The sequence below is a fragment of the Bombus bifarius genome, unplaced genomic scaffold (assembly GCF_011952205.1).
Source record: "Bombus bifarius isolate JDL3187 unplaced genomic scaffold, Bbif_JDL3187 scf7180000008263, whole genome shotgun sequence".
Classification (NCBI taxonomy): domain Eukaryota; kingdom Metazoa; phylum Arthropoda; class Insecta; order Hymenoptera; family Apidae; genus Bombus; species Bombus bifarius.
In genome coordinates this window covers 682,369-707,736 of record NW_022884549.1, presented here as the reverse complement: position 1 = coordinate 707,736, position 25,368 = coordinate 682,369, and the positions used below count along the sequence as shown (strand labels likewise).

Below are 25,368 nucleotides of genomic sequence, written 5' to 3'. Positions count from 1 at the left end.
GGTCGTGCAAAAACCAGAGCTAGACAACTGCGCGGAGTGCGAGAAAAAAGGATCCTAGGCTCTCAAGGTGATAAAAAAATGGCAGAGAACGAACGCACATACCTTTTGTCCGATTTATTTTAAATACGTTCTACTTATTGCAGAACGTACAATAATTTTTCCAAGGATAATATAATTTTATATAGGATGTACTAAATACAGTGGAATTGAATGAGCGATGCGTTCGCGTGCGTACGCCCAGCGTGAAACCTGTCGTCAGCTGTTCATTCATGGCTGCCGGTTCATGCCCGACGAGCGAGGTCGATCGAACGACCTAGGTTCGGGGATGCGATAGCGCGCCCAGGGGAAGAAAGTCGTTCCCTCGGTAGATCTTCTTTAATGTCCACCGACGTGGACTTCTCTCCGACGCGCGTCGAGGTAACGATAATAAAACGGACGCGGGGCGGTGCGGCGTTGGCATTCGTTCAACGGGGACGATCGTGGTAACGTTGATCGCGAATCTCGCGATTAGGCGAATTACCAACGAGCCGTGGAACGTCGAAGCGAAGGTCGTGCTCTTTATTTCAACGACCATGATCAACCCGTTGTTCTCGCATCGCTCGACCTTCTTTTCATTTGACGCGGAAATTACTGTAGGGACAGCGAATCTTGCATTCACAAACGAATAAACAAAGATGTACGTAGATTTCTAGATTTCTTTATAACGCAATAATTTTGCATTTAACGAATCAACCGACGCTAGAAAAATTCTCGACCGAATCGTTCACGGCACTCTGTCAACCGACGGTTACTCTCGTCGATCGTGTCACACCCTTAAAGATTTCACACATTCGCGCTACTCGCAACTGTTTTGTTTTTCCTCGCAACTGCAATACCCTATCGTAAATGTATTTGCTTGGTCCTCGATCATTCCTCGCGTACGATGCACGCCGCACGCGCAGACCAGTCACTCCGTCGTACGGCCATTCGCACGATGACAAATAACAAAGATTCAATTTTCTACTCAATCGTACCGTCGGTTTAACTTTGTCGAATTCGTAACATTTAAGAAAATAGTATACACACACGCACACGGTATGGATTTAATGGTCAGCGATGTGTACTCTGATTTCTAAAAACGTTAAAAAGAGAAACGAATCGATCGACGTTTCTTCTTTACGCCGCTGTGGCACGCAGGAAATACGCAATCGATGCGCGACGCGTGGCGATGATAAAAATAAAATCTTTCGATTAGATAGTACAAATTGTCGGAAACTTTCACCTCCCAGGCGGGCAAGACTTTGCTGTCTTTACGCTTAATTTTTAAGTCGGCGCTGCGAGACCGACGGCCCTGAACGCGACGTCCCAACTTTCAATTGGTTTACGTTGTTACAGTTTTATGCTTTTATACAGGAAACAGAATTTGTCTTGCGTAATCCGCGTCCTTTTCTGAACTTCGGGAAAATTTAAAGCGTTATACGTATCGAGACTCTCGGTCTGAAAAACGTCGGGTTCCGTTTCTGGAAATATCGATTAAAGATTCCTAACCTAAAACTTAATCTACGCCATAAAATTGAAAGATCGATAGATTTTGGCCGGAAAAGCGCAGAACTCGTTTTACAAAATCGTCCTAAAGCTAATCCCGAAAAAAATTTCGTTAACTCCGTACGGTCGTTTGAATTTGTAAAATTTAAAAGAAAAGAGACAACTTTGGTTTGCCAATCCGTTTGTAACGGAAAGGGTTCTTTGAAAAAGACGAATACAAGGCTGTTAAAACAGAGGCATTATTCTTTGAAACGAGCCCAGATAGACTGGTGATAGATCCTTTTTCGCCAAGTTCAAATATCGACAATGTTTTTGCTGAAAATTTAGCGGTTCTTCGATTTTGTGACGTAGCGTATTTTATTACGGTAATAATTATTGCTTCCAAACGTTTTTACTGGAATGTTTATTTTCCCCATATGAAATATAAAAGAACTAGGAAATGCATCGAAAGTGGAACATTTCTGTACGGGTCTCTCGTAAAAAGATGAATAAATCGCTAGTCATCGATTCCGGTAGGTTCAGTCGACATCAGTTCGTGAATCTGGTCAATTCCAAAGGAGAGAACATATCTCTCTCTCTCTCTTTCTCTCTCTCTCTCTCTCTCTCTCTCTCTCTCTCTGCATGGTAAGGACAATGCGCTGTGGAAAATTGAAGGGCGGCGGCGAGGGGATGATGCGCCGGCAGAGGCCGGGCCAGGTTGGCCGAGGCCACGGGCTGGAAGCGTGGGGCGAGGACGGCGCGAGGGGCGAGACAGCCGGCAGGGTGAAAGGAGGGTGAAAGGAGGGTGGAAAAGGCGCATGCCAGTTGTGCCGTCGCCGCGTTACGAGTCGGCCAACAGCCCGGCTTCTCGTTCGCATCCTCGATCCCTCTCTCGCGGCTCTCCGGTGCATCGTTTGTGCTGTCAGTGTTCCTCTCGTACGCGGCTTTCCACGGTGTTTCCGGTCGCTCGTCTCCTCCGTGGCGGACGCGGTGTTGCTTTACGTTTACGTGACGCGAAGGGGTGTCGACGATGCACGTCGCGACGATGCTACGAGAAGCCGGTGTTCCGTCGGGCTGATCGATTGTTTTCGATAAATAATCGCGATTCCTGGGAGCAACGGCCTCCTGGGTATTATCGGCAGTCGGCTTTTCTCGCGATATTTCACGTGCGCCGTGGAAAATGCTACTCGTTAGCTCTGCCATGCCGCGGTAAGCGATCGCGTCGAGGCTGGTCCTTTCACGAAAGGATGGTCTGTCTCGGCGAGTCAAGTTCGGCGATAGAAAGTGCGCGGGATCGAGAGTGGCGTTTAGTCGAAGACGAAAATGGATTTTCGGTCGAGCACGATGGATGGCGCGTCCTCGCTGCGCTCGCCCTTCGAAGTCGAGCCAGCCACGAGCTTTACGTAACGGAACCGGGGCTTCTGCCGGGAATTACGCAGGCCGGCTACGCCGTCGCATTTTACCTACGCTCGAAAGTTGTTGTTCGCCTGCATCGAATACCCTGTGCGTTGCGCCAATGCCTTGGAAGCTATGGTTCGAGATGTCGATAGGGTGAAACGATAGCGAGATAACGAGAAGCGAATTATGTAAGGCGTTTCGAAGACAGAGAGAATGCGATTCCGATGCAAATGGAAATGAACAGCAGGCTTTTGGTAAACATACGCGTACGTCGTTCAGTTCGCGTTACGCAGTTATTCGAGTATCGATTGTCCGCGATATCTATCCAGGATCGTTTTCATCGAGCGTGCAGGAATTTTTCCTATAAAAATACGGTTTGTTCTTTTCGTCGGTGGTTTTTTGTATGATCGTCGCACGCGGAACGGTAGCGTATCGCGCGCTATTATCGTGTTCAAGAGAGCGTCGATTTTCCCGTAGTTTTGTTTCCGTCAAAAAAAGCGAACGAAAATCCGCGGATTACTCTCTACGATAATTCTCTTCCTGCTTTTCGTAGTCGTCGTCGACGGTCTCTTCGGCGGGCAAGGTAATTAGAACGAAAGAGGGCCGACCTTGACTTTTTGACGCGACGAGACGCGACGCGACGCCTCGTTTCCGCGAGTCCCGGCTGCTTCTCCTGTTCAACGCTCCGCGATTTAATTTCTATCGATGCCCGTACTCTCGTTAAGGAAACTTCAAAGGGCAGGTAGGTTAAACGAGGAACGACGGCCCGATTTTGTCTTTCGCTAACTTGTTGCGAGGCAATTTGGGATAACGAAATTACGCTCGAGGCAAACAGGATTTGTGAAAGGTCGAGTAATTTTCGCATTCGATGGAAGCTTTAATGTTCTCGTACTTGGCTTAATACCATTCGAGCGACGGCCTCTGTCGCTAATTTTCTTTTACGGTAGCAAGTACATCGTTTACGCCATCTTTTCCGCTAAAAAGTCATTTTTCGTTCGATTTCTAAATAAAATGTAACGAGAAGCAAAACACCAAGTACGATTTCCGTAATGATCGTAGTTGGTTTTAACATTCTATGCAGCACAGTTGCTTCGTATTCTTCGAACATTCGCGCCTTGAAATACGAAATCGATAGGTATATAAATATAATAGTAAGGTATATATAGTAGGTAAGATTATTTTACTTCGTAATCAGTTCTATTTTAGCATTTCCGCGATATCGCAGCTGGCAACGTGGTTTAATAGAACAGCGAGCGTATATCCGAAAGATATACTACCGAGGGTTAATTCTCAATTGGCATATTGGAAGCGTTCTATTCGACCGCAGCCTCAAATTTTGTCGAGAATCGTGTGCCTAACTTTCACATTTCCTTCCGTTGAATTTAACTAGCCTGTCGAAATTAGTGGAACTTTATACGAGTGGCAACGCGAGTAGAAGGAAGAACCTTGCTCGTTTGATTCCCTTTAATTTCATGGAGGTAGGAAAGTGCAGGGGTCAAGATCCGCGAAGCCCAGGCGGAGACGACTTCCGTAGCGCGAGAAAACTCGTCGAATCAATGAACTCCTCGAACCAGTAACAAGTCGAACAAACGCATGCAAGCTGTCATTCTCGAGAATGTTCACCGGTCGTTTTTTTTTTTTTTGTACTTTTGTTTTTTTAACATGTTTAATATTTAATACATGTTTTGCGGAAAGTCTCAAAAGTTTCGTTTTATCGATCGTACGAATCACGTAACTGAACATCCTTGTTCGAAGTTACTCAATTCGATTTATGTTACTATTTTACACCGTTTCAAAGGGTAATAGAACACGGAACTCCGCGTTCGCTCCGATTTCTGCAATTTTCGTGCTCGGCTCCTTTTCTCAGACGTTTCAAATTTCAGGTAATAGCGAATCGATCAACATCGACAGTTTATAGTTCGTTGGACAAATCTTTCTTCTTTAGTTTTCCTATTAATTTTTTAATTCGTTTGCGAAACGACACAAGTCAAAAATGCGTTTTTAAAGTTCCCTTCCGAGTCTGCACATTTCCCGATATCTGCGTAAAGGTTACCGTAAATCCACGTAAATCTAATAAAAAACGCGCGTTACGCTCGTTTACGTACGTACGTGTTTTATAAATGCTGCAACAATTTTTTAACATCCTGTGGAATATGCGCCATTCGTATATTGACGATGTTTCCGTTTCCTACGCGATTCTCATTTCGTACATACGTTTTGTTTGCGATTTGCAAATTTCTTGACATTTTTCATCCTCGTTATTCGTAGCATAGAACGTAGTACAGATTATCAAACATGTTACCTCGCAAAATTTCTGAAAGTATCTGAAAATCACCGCGCGAATTGGTCCACTCTTACGAGGGCTGATATCAATTGAAAGTTCGCTATAGTTTGAACCACCGATGACTGTATTCATCGGTGCGTACGTTAGTTTCACTCGTGAAAGACTTGGCGTATTTTTTCAGCGACCCAACGACACGGACGTTCACGCGTTCAGTCGCAGTTTGCCTAGCAGAAAATATAACGACGATAACAAAATTCTGGCGTATACACGAGTGCATATATAGACGCGCGGGTATCCAGGGACTTGCCGTATCAGCCGACGTGGTTCGTGCATTCGGTGATTCGAGTGACGTGTGCCATCGCAGCACAGCGCGGAGATTAGGCTTTGTGCGCGAATTAGTCGGCGAAAAGATAAGCAAGGAAGGGAAAATGGGCGAAGGTGAACGACCGGAGACGAAGGTTAAGCACTGCTATCGTAAATAAGCACGCTGCGCTGCTTCGCTCGTCGCTGCATTTTCCTCCTCTGATATTTGGGAAATGCCCTGTCTCGGTGCGGACGACCAGTCAGAGGGATCGCTGCGATATGCTTGCTTGCCCTCTCTGCAGAGTTGGGTGTGTCCAGACTCGAGATCTCGCAATTTTTAAAATAAATCGTTGTTGCGACGAAACAATTTATCGTTTACCTTTACGGTATTTCTATCGCATTTGTGCTATTTATATATCAAATGTAGCTTAATACGCAATGCGAAAATTTGGGATATGCCGCAACTAATCGCAAATTCGATTCGCAATTGGTACGGCAAGAGATACTTTCGAACGATTTAAATTGTGCTTTTAAAACTATCGACGATGATATTATTGTTCATCGCGTTCCCGATAGCTTGGCGCAGCGCGCAAAAAGCAGGTGTCTAGACACTATCGAGCCATAGCTATATACGTCTTATTATGTACGTAGTCTTCTAAACTCGTGGCTTCCGCTAATGTTCTTTCGCAAAGTGCGCTGTCCAGACTCTACACTCTAAAGTCTAATCTACGGTCTAGAGTCTAGAGTGTCGCTGTAAATTTTCATTCTTCACGCATGGCTCTGGCTTAAGAGGACTCGCCCTCATACTCGACCACACACACGTGTACTTACGTACTTCTAGGCTTCATTCAGCTTTTCTGACGCACGTGTCTTACGAATCTCTATAACCTATCACGTTCATTCTGAAAAACTCTCTCACACGGTGCTCTATCGTTGGTTCCTTGAATTTTTTAAAGAATTATTTCTCTCCTTGGGAGAAAAAAATTACCTACCTCGATAAGCGCACATGGAGTCTAGAACATTTGCTATACGCATGTCGTCGAAGGTAAAGTGGCATGTACGCGCGAAAAGCGCAATACGTATTACGATACATCGCGAATTAATTCGATTGACCGACTATCTTGCTACAAGTTTGTATCTGCTGCACCCAAAAAGTACAGCGCTAAGAAAAGAAGAAAATACCGTTTACCTGGTCGATTTATTAGGGAGAAATGGGCATACAGAGAGCGGATTAGCTGGAAAATAATAACTTTTTTGCACCGATCATCGGTCGAATTCACGGCAATTGATCAACGTTTAAAGCAAACTCTCGTTTAAAAGGCAAATGCACGCGGTGCGGCCAGACTTTCGCGAGCACCGAAGAGCCGGATTTTTTTTCTTCGCGCTAGCGTTGTTCCTACGATCCGAAATGGATTTCACGGTAAAAGGGTTGGAAAGCATGATTCTAGCACAGAAGGAAGTTAGCAATGCAGAAAGCGTGTCCATACGGGATAAACGCAAATACAAGCAGTCCTCTTTTTTCCTCGCTATTCGGCATTCGTTTTTCCGATGCGACTCGTTCGCTACCTTTCAGCGATCGATTTCCTCGTTAATATGGAATCCAGACGAATGGTTTTCACATTTTTACAACTTTGAACTTTTTCACGATGCACGATCGATGAACAATGTGATTTTCTGGAAAATTGCGAAAGGAAACGTGTAAACCGTGATATCTTACGGTTATCCTAGATAAGGTCATTTGTACAGAACGTACAAAATTACAGTATATATTATACGGTGTATATGTACATACAGAGTGGTTGGTATCTGGTGGTACGAGCGGAAAGGGTGTGATTCTACGCGAAAAAAGAAGTCGAAAATATGGAATAAAAATTTTTCGTTCGAGGCTTTGTTTTCGAGAAAATCGACTTTGAATTTTCGCTCGGTACGCGTGCGGTACGTTATAACGGATCTCACTGTAGATCGTTGTCTCGATGGAAAAATAAAAAAAAAAAAATTTTTTTAATTTTTATTTTATATTTTCGACTTCTTTTTTCGCGTAGAATCGCCCCCTTTCCGCTTGTACCACCAGTTACCAACCATCCTGTATTATGTTTACAAAATTTGATATTTTTGTGTGGATCGGATTATTCGAACGTTAGCCAGACAATGCCATCGCGAACGTCCTCCATAGTATCGCATATTTTGAGGCTAGAAAATCTTTACAAAACGAGAGTTTTTCCCCTGTGTGGAAGGATTACAGAGCTGGTAGTGGGATTGGGAGTAGAACATGGCGGGGACCAGACGTACTGTTGTTAGGTAGGTAAACGTTTATTTACATCCGATTCTGCATATCGAAACGATGCTGAATCCGAGAGAGTTGTTTTTTAAATTGCGAAATGATGTCACGTTCATTCGGCGTAAAACACGATCAAAAACTTTCCTTGAAGTATTCAAATAAGGAAAGAATATAATTTGAATATGAAGCATAATTTCCGAAGCATCTAGCGAATAAACTTCGACAAACTAATTCAAGGGTAAAAGAAACTGCAGACAACTGGATGGACGAATCGTAGGGAACTTCATAAATAAAAATTTACGGTAGAAACGATCGAAGTAAATTTGTTGCGAATTGCTGTGTGATGCAAGCGTGAAAGGAGGCAGTGGTTTTTGCAAAATGCAGCGGACCAGACAGGCCAAGGGCAGCGGAGAAGGACGGACAAGTTCAGGGATGTCGCGCGACACGAAAATAAGCAGATAAAATATTCAAGCTCCCAACTCGGAACCAGGCCAGGTTAATTCGAAAGATTGGTGAAAAATGTACGAGAGGTGCACGACTGGAACGATCACCTCTTTTTCGTAGTTCGCGACAGCCTGACGATAGCTAATCTGGAGTTTGCCGATTGGAAAAATCGAGAAGGTTGATCTTGCCGGACCTTGACATTTCTTCGATCTTCCAGGTTTTTCGGTGTCGTAGATATTTGTTTCATCACCGCCGTTTAGTCTCACGATGGTTTCCGCCTTGTTACTCGTTCTCCGAGTTTCTCGAGAGTATTTTCCATTTTGGATACTTGCAACACCTTTGTTTCTTCTCGAGGACTGGAACACCCTTCCGGACTCGTCGCAAGGTTTATTTTATTTTGTCACGCATGTGCCTTCGTTGAAAAATGGTTAACCTTGTTTCTCGCTGCTCTTTATTCGATGTGTTATCTTTGCGTAGCTTCTTCTTCTCAAGAATCTCTGCAAATCTCGTCGAGTTCTACGATACGGAACTCGAAAACTTGACGACGTATTCCGTCGATAAAATGGCTGGAAAATCGAAATCCCCTTCTCGTGGGAAGAACTAGATCTTTTACGAGAGAGAAACCTTCTATCTCTTGGAAGTGGCTTTGAAAGATCTTCGTAAAATTTGTAAACAGGGGGAATAGAACCGTGTCAGCCGGCTCGAACGACTTGGTCATTCAATCAGCGTCGTTCTTACGTCGCTACTTTATACCGGCTCCGCAAATATCGAATCGGTCCCATCGCACCGCTCGCCCATCCCTCCTTTCTATTCATCCGATCCAGCACCCTTGCTCTACCTCGGTCTCTCCCTTTTTTTCAACCAGGTTCTCTGTCGGCGTCGACATCGTCGAACGAACGGGCGGCTAATCGTGGCACGCGCTGCATAACGCGGTCGGTGAATTAAAAAGAGGTCGCGGTAGCCGGGGGCGCGAGATGTTGGCGTTACGTCACTGACCTTGCCGATTCTCCGGCCACGCCGCGCCGTGGCACATTGTTCTCGCGGTGTTTCCTGGTCGTGCTGCTTTTGTGCCGCGAGTTCGCACCGCTTTTTAAAACCAACCGTATTTCCCCGCGTAACAGCTGTTCCAATGTATTCGCTCGTCGAGCATATTGCCGCAAGATGTGAGAAACGAGAGGGACGCAGAAAAACGTTCTCACTGCTCTCTGCAGCAATGATATTTTACGAGCAAATTTTTGAAAATAACCATACCAGATTCTTCTTGATTTGCACATATTGAAATTGTCCCGATCGTCTATTACTCTAACAATGCCAGTGGTTACGCGGAAAATGAACTTGTGCTTGCACGTTAGCGTAGCTTGTTATACGAACGTATAATGTAAATTTCGCAAATTAGACAGTTTGCAAACGCTCGAATTATATTTCGATTTCTTTGTGCTCGACTGCTGTCGCATCGAACTGGTCATCGTGTCGGTTTTTTCCTTTTTGTTTGTAGAACGCAACGCGACGCGGAAACAACGCTAGCAATAGGGGCTTTAGTACTATTTCGACGATGCTGTATTCGTAGAGAGAGAAAGAGAAATGACAAAAAATCAGGAGCGTTCCGTTCCTGTCATTCGCGTTATACTTTCCTCTGTTGGATTTTCCTTTTACCCGTTCTTAATTGTCCAATTACGCTGATACTCGAGGCATTAACGACACTCGGCACCATCGACGGACCACTCGTTCCCCTTATTTACTCGCTGAAACGCTTTTCCTCGTGAAAGCGGCAATTCGATCTACGAGTACTCGTTTTTAGAAACGTCGTTGTTTGTAAATGAAAATATTCGTCGTGTTTTACTTCTCTTTCGAGCCGAACGTTTCGATATTAGGAAAGTCTAAAGCACAGTCGGAAAATTAGATTTGGACAACGAACTACGGAGAAATAGATTTAAAATCGTTTTTGTTCGCACGATGAAAATTTGATTTTTCACGATTATCGCAAATAATCGGTGATATAAAATACATAAAACGTATATTTCAAATTCATTTCGAAAGTTTCCTAAAAAGAGAGAAAAACAAACGGCGAAATGTAACGAATTCTACTTTTTCCACTTTCCATTTCCATCTTCAGCTTTTATTTTTTGTTAATTTTAGTTTTTCCGTGCTTGCCCTTTCTCTCGTTTCGCATTGCGCGAACAATTGCACACCTTTCAGAACTTTCGCGTAATTCGTCGCCGTCTAATTTGCGACCTGGTTCGTCCGTAGTCGCGTTTAGTTCAACGATTTTTAAACGTACGATGGAACGATGCACTTTTCGATCTTATTTTGTCTGTTTTTAAATACATTGCGCGATTTTCTCGTGGATAAAGCTGCGTGTTTCAGCATGATTCTATGGTTACGCGCGTTTCGTATGCACTTTGTACGTTCGCGCGTTGTTCTGCAAATGAACGTGTCTGTAATTTGCATATCGTATTCCGCTGAAGTATCGCAAAACGTTTTATCTCGACGAAATAGTTGTAATGGCATATTTGTTGTGTAATGGCATATGTTTTACGGCTCCTTCGGAATATTACGCTTATTTGCGTTTCCAACGATATCTACAATTTTATTTTTATACGCGAAGAATATAGGAAATGGTCTGCTACCGTTTTGCGTTTCACACGAATGTTACGAAAAAGTTCGTAACAGTAGAATTTAGTACCACTTGCTGTTGCCTGTGAAATTTAATTCGTTGAACGTACTACTTAAGAGGTTCGTTTAACGATATATCACGCAAGAATGTATCAGTGAGAGGAAAAAAGGTCACGGCGGAGAAAGGTTGCGTGGATATAAATTCGTTATATACGAAGAAGCAGCGAGCTATGTACCGCGTCGCTCGCCGCGTAGCGGATTCACCGCTGGGAGTTTCTTTTGTGATGAAAGAAACGAGGAGAAGGGGCGGGAGAAGGAGAAGAAAAAACGAGCTTTAGATTGCGTCGCGAGAATGTAACGCGAGCTCGTGGAAAGCTAATAAAGCCTTGGAGGCGCGGAACTGCGTATGAAATTTTCTACCGTCTGTTTATGTTGGTGCGAGATTACATATTTCGCGGTGAGAAAAGGCGGAGGATTAATTTGCGATTCTTTCTTTCAAATTAACCGACCAATTACCAAGCCTCGTCGTCGCGGAGAAAGGAAGAAACAGGATCGCCGATTCGTCTAAGAAACAGCCTCGGTTCAAAGTAATTTTCTCGATATTTACTTATTTTATTTGAATGCTCGAATCCCTTAGGCCGAACGTACCGACTTCGAAAGAATTTCCAGGCTGTTTCGTACGAAAAGCGAACCGAAAATCCATTTTCGCGAGGAGCAGATGTCCCCTCGGTGCGCTTGATTTTGACATATAGAACTTCGAGACTACTAATCGCGAATTCGATTTTTATTTTCGTTGTTGGATATGTCGCGATACTAGTTGGATTTATAGTCGAGATTAGAATCATTCGCCGGCTTTGTAATTTTCGTTTAAAGTTATTTGCTAAAACAAGATCAATTCGATTCATTGGCGATTATTACTTGTCACTGTTCGAGAACGATCTACTATTCCTATTTTGATCGATACAGAGACAAACCGTAACTGAAAATGTTTGCATTTCTCCAAGACACTGAGGGTACTTTAACGAAACGAAGGTGTTCGTCCCAAAAAGTATCTCTTTCAAATAGATGTAGGTAGAATCAGGCGCGTGGCATCTAACAGTTTCGTTTTACACGTAGAGTTTGTGCAAATGCAATGGCAGAGTTCCTATTCATCGAGAAGATTGTCTATAACGTTCATAATGAGAAAACTTGGCGACAAGTCGCGAGATTCGTAAACGAATACGCGATTCAGGCGTAGTTTGGTGCGAAAATGTAACGAAAGACAATCCGGGGTCGGGTGATAATCGACGCGAGTGAATCGTCGTGTGCCGCGAGCTTTGTTCGATGTGTCAGACGTATCGCCATCATGTTCACGTGCCTGTGGAACTTCTTCGACTGGTAAGATGCTCTTTTCCATTGATATTAATCGTAGTTAAGCTATTTCAATTTCGTAATTAACGGCCTTTTGCATTTTTATATTAACTTTTACCTACGGTACGACGATCGAACAGCGACGAAAAATAGTCCTTCTGACCCATTATTATTACATATTACGATCCATCCCTGATCAAATAAAGCCAGATTTCCGAGTTAGGCGAAGAGAAGAGACGCGTTTTTGTCCCTCATCAAGATCCTTTGTTTGTCAACGAAATATTGACCCGAAATCGAACGACCGCCGCCTCTATCGGCAGGAGCTTGCAATTTCAATTCCGTTGTAACCGAGGATCGTTTGCCGACGAGAGTCGGTCAAATATTTGCAACCAGTTACACCGGACTGTGAGACGGAAACGGCGACGATTCGTCAAATGCGTGATTCGTGCCTGTATAAATATCTTTCCTCTCTTTACGAATCCTTGGTTTCTTCCTTTCCAAGCTACAGCGTTCTGAACGGCTATAATTTGAAGTAGCGAACAGGCTACAATCTACGATGGAGGCAGTACGCGTGGCTCGGTGAGTCACGATGTGTACAATGCCGCGAGATTGTATAGAACGCTGCGACTAATTCACGCAACAGTTAATAATAGAATCACTGGAGCGGGTGCCGTGCAATCTCGGCCCCGAACTTTGCTAATTTCATTCAAAACGTCTGTTTCGAGTCAGGCCTACGGATTCGTAACGAGTTTAAAAGCCATTCCAAATGATGTTTTCCAAATGCTAAATGATTTTGCCAAATTATACGTATCTGTCGTTGCTGTGTAAGGTCGATGCGGCGAAGACGAACGAACCCATCGAATCGATTACCCGATTGAATTTTTTCTAAAATATTGAATATATTTCTAGCATTGAAATTGCACGAAAGCTTCCGAGTTGTTGGAAGATAAGCGAAGATGATGCGAAATATCAGAAGCAAAACGAGGTGTAGCTTTAGACTTTAAATCGAGTCGAGTAACCTTATTTTGAGAATTCCTCGAGACACTGCGATTAGATCGTCCGAAAGGAGAAGAAGTGATCGAGGAAGAAATTTAATTTTCGCGAAGTAAATATATCGCCGTTTAATAAGTTGTTTTAATAAGTTATCGCGATATTTTTTCCCCTTTTTTTAAATCATGCAATAAATGTTATTCGATTTTATAACGTTCAAAACCGTAAATTCCGATTCGAATTTTTTTTAAAAAGTGTAGTCACTTTTTAACTAACTCGTTACAGAGGTCGCGTATGCGTTTAACGCGTGTAACTTTACATCGAATAAAAAGTATTGGAAATAAAAATTTACGACGTTTAAAATTTTATGCTTCGTGTCGCCTGTATCAATTTACTCTGCCGAGATGTACAAAAAAGCTGTGCCACGATATTTCGTAGCTTCAATTTTTTAGTGTTACGATATTGGGTTTGGACGATGGTCAACGATACCAGGTAGTCGATAATCAACTGGCATTATTTTTAAAGACTCGTAAAACGCATTCGAATCGAATAGTAAAACTGACACGCGAATCTCGTGTAATTTTTGCAACTAACCAAACGATCGATCAGCTTTCGCAGCGATAATAACTGTAACGAACAAAGTTTTATACTTTCTAGGTTTCACTTGCATTTTCCCTTCGATCCGTTTCATCGCTGGCATCGTTGTTCGTAATTGCGTCGAAAATCGCGGTGGTCCCTGAGAGGAACGCGGGCTGGGTCGATACGTTCGTCGCTTCGATATTTCTTTCGGTTGATCGGCAGGAGGATACCTTTCGAATCGAGCTTCCTCTTTACAGAGGCAATCGATAATGGCAGGCGATTCGAAGACTGCACTCTTGCCTCTCTTTCATTCCCGTTCTCTTGTCGCTGCTCCGCGTTGCTATTGGTATTCGTTGTTTCGAAGAAGAAAAGTTCGACGTGACAAAGAGGGATCGTGCGTACGACCAGAGGAGCACATTTTTTCGAATAAATTTCTAACACGCGCAGCATTTCATCCGGGTGCTTCGCGAAACATTTCAATCGAAATTCCGTTGGTCATTCACGGGGGAATTTAATATTTCCTGCGTTTGCTTGAATCATGCCTCGAAAAGACAAGAGCGAAAGAGGCACTCGATTTGCCAGCATTTCTCGTAACTCGTGCTTTCTGTTGAACATCGTGTTCAAATTTCAACGCCAAGTGGTATACGTTCAAAGGCGAAACGTTTTCTGCTTCGATCTTATCGCGCATGCCGATGATTTTTCAAACATTGTTAAGTTAATTATAAATAAGTGACGCATCCTATATAGGTCTTCGAAGTTTTCGTACGTTTTTCTACGTATTCGTACGTAACTGACATTAGATATGGAACAGACTGGTTGATTCGGAGGATCGGAGGATCGGAGGAAATCCAGCGGTGATCGGGAGTTAAAGTGACGGCATTTAGCAGAGAGAATTCCAGCGGAGGTCGAAAATACTCCGGCCGGGAATTGCGCGAGGATTCAGACACCGACGATCGCGTTTCGTCGAGCGGCCGGAATTAAAATAGGACTGCAGCTCGCAGATAAGAATTCCTCTGCCGGTTCCCTATTAATCTCGAGGATCTGCGGAACAATTCGGAATAATTGGCTTTCGTAAACTATATAGTCGGAAATTTAAGTTCTTCTTTCGAAGCTCGCCCCGACTACGAACAATGAACAACGAAAATGGAGCATCGACCAACGAACCCATGTCGCGGAATAGATTTCGTTTGGGATCGCTGTCTTTCTTATTCGCCGGTAGAGGGTTTTAGATTCAAGTTCCTTTCTCACGAGCCTCCTTTACTTCGTGGCGGAATTCTAATTTATCGGTCCGAAAGTTGAATTCCGAGGATTAGACCGACGAACAATGTGTTAAATTTCTAATCCAATATCAAATAATCTCAGTTTCGATGAATATCGTTGGTGAAAAGGAGAGCGTGACCGTGATTCCTGCCAACGAGAATTCCGAACATTTGCATAAGCGCCACGAAACACGTTTAAAATATATACATACGAAATATACACGCGTTATTGTCTGCAATTTAGCTATTCTGGTCAAATACTTCCGCGCGATTAACCCGACTGTTCGGCGTCAGTTCGGAAATTACTAGAAATGCCTGCTCGTCGTATAGTTCCCTGTTAAAAACAATATCGTTCGAAGTAGATTTGAAATGCCTCGAATTTACCAAGTATCCCAAAAACACGTCTATCAAATTATTTCACTCGGTCATCGTCTTTTTTCGGGAATAGTTTAAACCGGTTAGGTAATTCGATTTAATTAACACGAATCTCGTCCTCTGGAACAGAAGCGGCGAATACGTTGCGTCGCGTCGGTCGATACGTATTCGATCTCGGCATTAAATTGCTGGATTCCATTTTGCACGGAATAACAGACGACAACTGGATATTTCTGCGCGAGGATCGAAAATCTAGAAGAATTCGGAACGATCGTACCCCGTGCCGGGAGAGTAGTAGTGTCGACGTGGCAAGTAGTGGTAGATCGCAGCAATAGGGGGGTCTCGCAGAAATTCGTTCTCGTATATTAACCGCGTTTCTCGTATATTAAAATGATTAATTTCATTTTTGATTGTAATCGAGTTATTCGTGAATTATTCGAATTAAGGCGTTTAGAGGTAGGAGTATAGCTTTAACGCGTAACGTGACATCAACGATATGACAAACGAGATAGCGTAGAGACGACGCTATAAACTTAAGAGGTTATCTTGTATACTGTTCGTCGGTATTCTGTACCTAGTGTCACCCCGGGAATGACGTTATTATCGGACGACGCAGAAAGAAATTCCACTCGGAGACAATTCTAAGACTTCGAGGCTCGCGTTATCTTCCGAGAACATTGTCCAAAGATTCGTCTTTTCAATGCAAGATCGATTATCCGATGTCTTCGAAAGCCTACTAAGAGTCACGTTAATATAATTTAATATCTTTGCCGTGTTGTCGCGAATCGTTATTAGCATCGATAAGAATAGAGCAGTCGCGTTTTCAGACCGGCCTACGTATTTTCGTATGTTTCGCATATTCGTATCGTTAATCGTGGATCTAGGACAGGATGCGAGTTTGCGTCATCGATATAATTATACAATTATACTTCGAAGCGAAGTGCATAAGAACACGTTAGACAGTTTTCAGGTGGAAGTTCAATTATCCAACGAAGAGCAGATTTAATTGCGATTATCGGCAGTATTGGAAATCGGTTAGCGCCGCCGGAAGACGCTTCTATTAAATAAGATCTCGTGGATTCTGTTAAGTAGGATCATCCTATTAAAGCATTCGTTTCACAGCGTTGCCATTGAAACGTAACGGTAGGATAGGAGAAGTTTGGTTCGTTTCTTGCTTCCGACGCGTCAATTTTGAACCGAGTTCCACCGTTTTAAATCGTCTTTTAGAGTTAACCAATTCGACAGATTTCAAATAGCACGGCGACATTGAAATATTTTTCTTACTTTAAAATCCAGCTGAAAATTTCTTCGACGGATCCGGCAACCAGAGAAGCGAAATCAACCCGACCACCGTTCGAAAGTGCATTCCGCTTGCTTCTTCTCCTCTCCTTTATCTCTTTCGTTACGTTTAACAGTTTCAAAACTAGAATAACAATAACAATTTCTTGGCTTTTATTCGACGCGTAACAACCAGTGACAAAGAGAGACGACGATTCTCTGCACAAAAGATCGTAAAAGGTCCAACGAAAAAAGAGCGATATTAGTTTCGTTTGTCTGGCGCGAGAGCCAGGAGCTAGTGACAAATTGCGCGTTCGCTTTGGTTGGTGTTCGCTTTCGCAGCGAACGAGGCGTGGAAAAAGCTAGGGAAACAATCGGTCGGTGGGCTCGGTAGCGTGTCAACCTATACGATGAATTTTCCATTCCACCGCAATACTATATCCGCGCGATTCCCTCGTCGCCGCGTAACGCCCCGCGCTTCGTGACGTCTATCGGTTGCATTAGCATCCCTCTGAAATTTGCATATCGCGTCGATGCTGCCTACCTCCCCGATCAGGCGAACGCAATCCATTTTCGTGTAAACATCGATTCGAATGCAACCTCTTCACAGTGAGCGTGTTCGTTCGTGCATCATCGCGTGCTTGTATTTACGTAATTCTTTGTTTAATTCTCGTTTCCTGCGATTCTTCGGAAAAAGGAAAGAGAGAAAAGAAATCTCGTGCGAATGAAACCGACAGTCGACGAAATCGTCCAACACGCTTGAACAGGAGATCGACCGAACAATCTTCAGTTAATTGTAATTGATGAAATCGGTTGGAAGGCATCGTTGAAAAATGGTTGAACGCCAAATTCTGTTTCAAAGCGACGCAACATCTACGACCATATGGCGATGAATTAACAGAATGAAAAACACATATAAGCGTTTGACGTGGTTAAAACGCAAATATCGGGTTAAATTATATAGAAGCGTATGCAAGCGAGATGGAAACTCGAGAAAATTGACATACTCCGACGCGCAAGATGCCGTAATTAAGCGGCTACGCGGTACGTGGCTGAGGGAACGATGGGGTGTCGTCGAGGGTTCGCGTATCGCGTTTGGCAAGATAACAAGCTCCTTAGCTGCACGCGCGTTCCACGGCCGCGCTGTTCCACCGGCAAATTCAATTCGCTCTGATGAAAACGCGCTTTCGAAAAAATATCTCTCCTCCGATTACGTTAGGTAACGTTGGCTCGGTTATTTAATTTTCGTGGTGGTGGTAAGCTCCGTAAGTGGTCGCTGTAGCAATTTTGCGCGGTTTCGTGGCGAACTGTGTAAAGCTCGACAACTCCTGTTACATGCAGATTTTTAATCCTTTCGCTGTTAAGGCCAATTAAATAGTCACCCGTCGTTAAATCTTGGCGTTCGTTGAATCTTGAGAGCGAATGTCGGTTCTTGCGGCCTTTGCGCCGTAATAATCCCGTAAATAATCTTTACGAGAATGTCACGATAGCCTGACGAGATACACAAAATTGTACGTGTAATATTTTTAGAATTCTTATCCTAATATTATTCCAGCGTACATATCGTAATATACAATGAAATGTCAGAAATAAGATTTATATATCGAAAAAAAGGCTGGAAAAACGAGTTGCTTACGTCGTCAGACTTTGGAGGGGGGCGGGGGTGGAATATTGGCGAAAGCGGATCCGCTGAAACCGTCGTCTCGGCGGAGTTCGCGAAAGAATTCGACCACGCGTTGACCAATAAAAATTTCATTCGATGAGAAACTCTGCGCAAAAAGCGGCGTAATTTTGAATCTCGCGGGACGGAGCTGCAACGAAACTGAGACGTGCATAATGCAAGGGCGAGCGTGCAGCTGCGAATCACGCACGATCGCCCGGAAGCGTAAACTCTCGTCTCCACGGGCTGAAACGGTTCCACGAGTTCTGAATTATTGCGTTAACGTTGTCGAGACGGAACCACCAAGATTTTCCATCGCGGATGAATGGCGGTGAAGCGAAGCGCGAACAAAGCGGCTCGTTCGCTCTACATATTCGCCGGTTACGCGGAAACTCCGTTGTTGAATTTCTGCTTTACGGGCCGCTGCAATTGGCTCTTGCCGTTTAACTTGCTTGGAAAACTTGGAAGACGGAGAGCGTAGCCCGAGAATAATTTTGGAAACCTGTCGCCACATCTCGAGGAACGGTGGGTTGCTCCAGATTCCTATTTGACAACTCTTTGTCCCTTTTCTGTCACCGATGCCTGGAATTCAGAATCCTCTGTTTCACCTTATTTTACACAGCGTGGTGTAAATCGTATCTTATTAACGCTGTAACATCGAGACGCCGTTATCGCAATTCGGCGCAAGCATTTGCAATGTCGACGAATCTGCCCAAAGAGAATCGGATATTACGAAGCATCGAACGTTCTCATGCATATTCGTATTCGTACGCAGAATTATCCTAATAGAATTTATCCTTTGGCCAGAGAAAATCCATCGAGGATTCGGTCGTTTTAAAAAAATCGAACAGGCGGCGTTCTATCGAGAACGAAAGCGACTTAATCGGAGTTTGATTAGAACTTAGAACAGCGTGTACGGATATGTCGCTTTGAAAAAATCGATCGGCTTTTCACACCAAAGCCGAAGCTCGTAAACGCCGTCGATCGAACGGAAACCGCCAGGTGTAAATCCAGAAACCTCGAGCCGACGGCCCAGCTGGAAAATTGCCCAAACACGCTTCGAAATTTTGAACGGGCGAACTTTTCCGACGGGGAAGAAGCGACAGCCGCTCGCACTGAATATTTTATTTTCCACCGAAGGAATTTCCAGCAGGCGGTGATATCGTTCGTTGGCAACTCGCGACTCCTCTGATCTCTTCTTCTCTTACTTCTATTTACTTTACTCCGGTTTACCCCTTTTCCGATTCTTAAAACACTATTCCTTATCTACTTCCCTGACTCCATTTCGCCATTCCGGTTCTTTTAACCCTCTTCCTCGTCCTCTCCTACTTCGGTTTCCTCTTTTTCCAGTTCCATCACCTCATCTTATCTCTTTGCTTACGTATATTCTTTGGTTCTACTCTTTTCCCTAATTCTTCCACCTCGTTCTTTTTACTTGATTCCAGCTTATCGTTAAGCTCCTTTCTTTTCTCGTATTTTCTTGAACCGGGGTTCCAAAGGTTGGTTATGAGGTATACGAGAATTCCTGGAGCCGGCACGAACACGGGCGGACTTTTCAATCCTGATAGACTTATCGCTGAAACGTATACCCTGTCCCTGGCTCATCTATAATCTATGTAACTGCTATTCTGCAGAAATACAAACGAAAGTAGGAACAGAAATGAAAAATACGACGGACGAAGGGAGAAACGGTCGACGTTGCACCGAGGATTTTCCTTTCTGTCGATCTTAGGAAGCGATTTTCAAACTACGTTTGACTTAGTTGGATCGTGGTAAAAGGTTTTCTGTTCTCGTAAGATAACTTTTCTTTGAATCAAATTGTCCTTCTGGAATTTAGACCTTCTTTTCTTTTCTTTCTTTTGTTTTAAATCGACGATAAAACGATATTTCACGCTTGTTTATCGTTTATGTTATGAACGACGATTTCACGGGGTCAGCTCTTCTTTTTAGTACCAAACTCCAGTTTCGAGAGAAACGACTTTGAAAATTAATCGAACACGTATATGTTTTTTTACGATGCTTGTAACGATAGCCGCGTAATGATGCTTTGTGCATGAATATTTAAAAGCGTACATTGCTAACGACAGAGGAGTAACAAAGCAGCGGCGATGAACGTAGATCGTAGAATGAACATTGTCCGTTAATACTAGACTGCCGAGTAAAAAATACTCGGACGTCGTCAACGCCAATAACGTTTTATATAAAAAATTAAAAGGACACCTACGAGCAAAATCGCGAAATATTTTTCTTCCAATTCCACCTCCGGAATATCCACCTTTATCGCTCAGTTTCGTCCAAGTGCCGGGCCATTGTCTCTTGGCAATTCCATCTTTCTTTTACCGAAACGTTTTCTTCCATTTATTTGGAACGATCAACTTCACCGACAGAATCCTATGTTTGCTGAGAGTATCGGGGGTCGTGAGTACACACAGCGTTTGGTCAAACGCAAGAAAAGCAAAGGACGAAAGGGATGCAATCCGTGGGGTTTGTACGCTGCGAAATCGAATAAATCTCGCGACGCGACGCGGTGCACCGCGGTCTCGTCGATGAACGTCTGTCAACATTAAAAAAGGGAAGCTCCTCCGTGGAAAAACGCGAGGAGAGAACCTGAGGGACAGGAGCTCGGGGTACGATCGAAAAGAACCTTCGACGTCCTCACCGCCGATATGTACGTGTCTCGATTAGAGTCGCGATTTTCTGGTTGTGTCGGGGTATACGCGAAAAGCACGAGGAGAATCGAATTGATAGGACGTTGATCGATGCTGTTGGCGTTGCCATCGCATCTCCCTCGGTACCGCACTTGGAGCTTACTACAGTCTACGACGTGGAGGCTCGAGGAGGTAGTTCGATGCGAAAAATTACGAGGAATCTTTGTTTCGAATCGCTCTGTAGTTCTGTTCGGATCGAACCACGCAAAGAAGAGACCAAGATATGTCATCGTACACGATTTATATGACGTACACGACGTACGCGATGAATCGACTTTCCCGCAAATGTACCTTTATGCGCCTGATTTTCATTCTTCCATTTCTTATAGAAATATGATTTTATCGTATCTCTCAGAGATATGCTTTTACAGGGAAATTGCTCTCTTCGTGGTTGCATAACCGATTTTAAAATATTCCTCGTATACATTCTGTAACAATATTGTTTGTATGATCTTCGCGTAGACGCTACTTAGACTTTCGCGTTGAATATATGGATATTTTATCGAAATTCAACCACGTTCATTCCTTTTTTAATTTCGTTGAATTTATTCATCGACGAAATCGCGTCTCCTTTAACCATCGATAAGCTAGTAGTATTTTATAGCAAAATAATTCCGTTGTGTACCGTTCGCTTTATTCATCTCTGTTTCATCATTCGTAAATAGCAGCTATTTAGCGAACGGAAGAGATTTTAAAAAACGATAAAAGAGAGACACAGGAGAAAAAGTTGAAAGAGCTTGCTTTTGAGCTATTCGGAGCGTCGCGTCGTATCTCCGCTCGAATCTTCTCGCGAAGAGATGCAGGATAGATTACGGAACAGAGAAATGAGTAAAGCAACGAACAGGAGAGAACAAATCGATGCACGTAGCTGAATCTAGGAGATACGGCAACTTTCTCAGAGATAAAGCATGGTGGCACGGTTGTTTCGCGCCGATAAACGGCTCTTGGTTCCAATCGTACTCGCGCGACCTAGTGTTTAGTTTCTTAATCGTGTAATTTAAAATACACACACCAGGTCGTTTATCTATACGCGATAATCGGATCGTAGCAATTGTTGGAAATCGAAAATCGGATGAAAATTTTTTCTTTAGGGCTAAAGCTTCTGTAAACTCAAATAAAACGTATGTTGCCATGTATTTTAGCGACTAGTTGCAGAACGTTGATCGATCAAACGTTGATCGAGCTTTGCCAAGCGTGTGCTGCGAAGAATTGTATCGCGTAGAGCTGCGCTAGAACCACCATATTAAATAACGGAGATGCGATGGAATTCGTGTGCAAGAATAAAGATTAGGTTTCCGACTGGCATGACCCAAAGGAGAGTCGGCATTGTTTCCAAATAAAACCGAGTTCCACCCGCATCGATTCCGAAACGGTACGCTGAACAAATTGCTTTGATTTTTCTGAAAAGACAGAAACACAGAGAGAGAGAGAGAGAGACTCGCGCTTTTAGGAAATGAGATCTAACTTATCCGGTTGCAAAGAACATGGTTGCGAACGAAAGAGACTCGAACGAAAGGAAAAGAGGGAGCAAATCTATTTTGCTTTGATATCGTATTTTTTGGATTTGATAAAAAAACACGTTTGCATATTTGCACCGAAAAACATGAACAGGAATTTGCAATTTGTTGTTCATGGATGTTTACACGATGGAGCGATACTCGACGATATTTGGCACGCGACGTTGTGGCATTTGCTTTCGTAAAATCACGAAAATCGATAACAGAATGCGTACAGAACGGTATTACTTTGTTTCTACGATATTATCGATGAAAACGACGATGCTCGAATTGAAATAAAAAATTCCATCGAAGCTAAGCTTTCGACTTGTGAAAAATTAGAGGAGACAGCATCGGACGACCGAAAGAAAAGATAAAGATCGTCGAGAAACAAATATTCTCAACCGTGAACTTTTATATTTAATTCGATATATCGCACAATGTGGATTAGGCAGCTGTATGTTTCGACGGACGGCCTTTATTACGGCAATTCATCAACAGAATGTACATTATGTTCTGTAACATATCTAATGAAATATTCAAGCGATGCGAATATCGTAGCACGTAATTTGTTACGAGTTCCCTCGTTTCGTTTTGATGTCTGAACTGCGCATTTCCTGGTTTGTTGCACACTTACGAAGAATTAATTACCGTGAGCTGTACATCGCGAATCTCTGATACGTCTTTAGGTGCATACGCGCAACAAAGCTGGGACCGTTTATCATTTTTACGTACGATTCGACGACCAAGTAAATTTACCGTAAACTCGAAGAAAATAAAGAAAACATTTCGAATATTTTCACGTATAATTGCAATTATGCGAAACGAACGTTAAACCACGTCGCTAAAACGTAGGCATGTTACTAAACGGATTTTTATCATTTCGATTTTAGGGAGGATAACGACGTTACGTCGTCGAGTTCAGACCAGGCGTTTAATTTAAATTCACGAGAAACAAATTGACCAATAGCGAACGCGCAGCTGTCGAACAAACTTACGGAATTCCGGAGCACGTTTATGCATTCGACCCGTTTGGGTACAAATGACCATCGAATTAAGTGTTAACGAACTGCAGCAAATTTTCATCGTAATTTTAACGAATCGAATAGCGAAGCAGCACGGCCAAATCGGCTCTACTTATTAGAGGAAACGGCGAACCAAAGCAGCGATCATTATCATCGTCGGTAATTCGATCGTAGCTCGATGAATTGAATATTTTTGAGCGGCCAAGTGGAACGGAAGTTTGAAAATTCGAAGCAAGACCGAAGGTTCATCCCAGAATAGCTGGATTCTCTTCGCGTTAATCAACGATTTCAAGCCACGACTGAAAACGTACTAACCCCGATAGATGTTCAACTTCGCTCGGATTAACGCGCAAAGTTTGCGAAGAAGGATTTGTTCTCGGTTTCCCACTGCTCTGTATTCCGTTCGCTACGCAGACCAGTTTCGACAAAATATCCGATAACTCGCTTTCCAATTCGATTTGAATTATAACGGCGTTTCTCCATTAACGCTTCAAAGATCGTCCGAGTTTGTTGTTTTGTCAGCCAGTCGAATTGATTTAATTTGCTTCTCCATTATCCCGTTATTAAATTTTCGTTCTGCTTGTTCAACGGATTACATTGATTCGTAGAGATTGAAATTATATTTTATCTAGAGCTTAGAAGGGATCGATACCGTCGAACGTCACGACGATTCGATGCTCTGTTAATCGTACAGGATAAGAAAATAGGATGAAAAATTATTTTCCTATATTCGCGCGTATCTGGCGTACAGTGGTTGATAAGACAACCTCGAGAAAGGTTAAATGACACGGAGCGGCGCGGTCTACGCTTATACCGTGGCCCCTAAGAAACCATCATATTTCACGTGTCACGTATAACGCAGCGTCAGCCGGCGTTTCTATGTCTAGTAACGAAGACAAAGCAACGAGCATTCCCTAAGCTCTGAAACTTAGCGTCGACAGTAGCAATATGCACTGATGTATCGCGTCGACTTTGCCTTGATAATCCTATCAGGGCAAACACGATTATTCGATCTTCAATTACAATTTTACCTTTACCTACCGATTGGATAGACACGAAAACAGAAACGAAGGACAAGATCGCTGTTCTCTTGGATACTCCGGACAAAATTCAAGGATGAAAAGTCCTGCGAGATTTCGATATAAACGAGAAATTTCGAATCCTTGTCGAGTTTGTAACGGCAAATTTCTGTTGAAGGAACACGCGGTACAAGTGACGTTCGTAGGCTACCGCACTGGAACCGAGTTCACCCTACGATTCTGTCACGTATCGACAAGAATAAGGTAATATCTCCGTCAGCCGGACATCCAATACCTCGTCCTTATCGTCGTTCGTTTCCTCGTACGGTTTCATTTCAAATTATCCGATATCCTGTCTCGCCACTTATTTCGCCAATTAGGTGGCTCGAGTATGTTTCGGTCTGGCAAGACGAGACGAAGAGAATGCAAAGACGGGAGAAGTAGAAAAACCGCGAGTCGGGCGACGGACGGAGAGACGATGAAGGAAGGCGAACAAAGTCGGCTTTATCGACTAGTCCGGCATATCGAAGCCGGAGAGAGGCCACACCCTGTGAATCGCGGTTGTTTATGCCCGACTGTTCGTAATTCTTGCGGCGTGGCGGCAATTCGACGGCCTCGCCAGGGAAACGCGCATGGAAACCGATACCGAGAAAATTATGAAAGTTCCACGGCTGCGAGAATCGTGTGCGACCGGAGGTTAGAGGGTTGAAATATCACGGAGTGTTCAGAGAGTTATGTGTTTGCAAGGATCTGCAGCTATGATTACTTTACCTTGGCGAGGTGAAATAAAAATTGAAACCGCCGCT

The 25,368-nt window shown here is 43.5% G+C and overlaps 1 protein-coding gene across 12 annotated transcripts in view; it reads left to right on the top strand.

The window, feature by feature from the left end:
- LOC117211891 overlaps positions 1 to 25,368 on the top strand; it is a 193,575-nt gene that overhangs the window by 74,124 nt on the left and 94,083 nt on the right. Inside the window, exons 1-2 of one of the 12 annotated variants that reach the window (XM_033456186.1) lie at positions 2,323 to 2,712; positions 11,940 to 12,200. The exons of the other annotated variants lie outside the window; for them this stretch is intronic. Coding sequence (XP_033312077.1) covers positions 12,169 to 12,200 — 32 coding nt within the window. The 5' untranslated portion in view covers positions 2,323 to 2,712; positions 11,940 to 12,168. Of the gene's footprint in view, positions 1 to 2,322; positions 2,713 to 11,939; positions 12,201 to 25,368 lie in introns of those variants that run through there. 12 annotated transcript variants of the gene reach the window in all.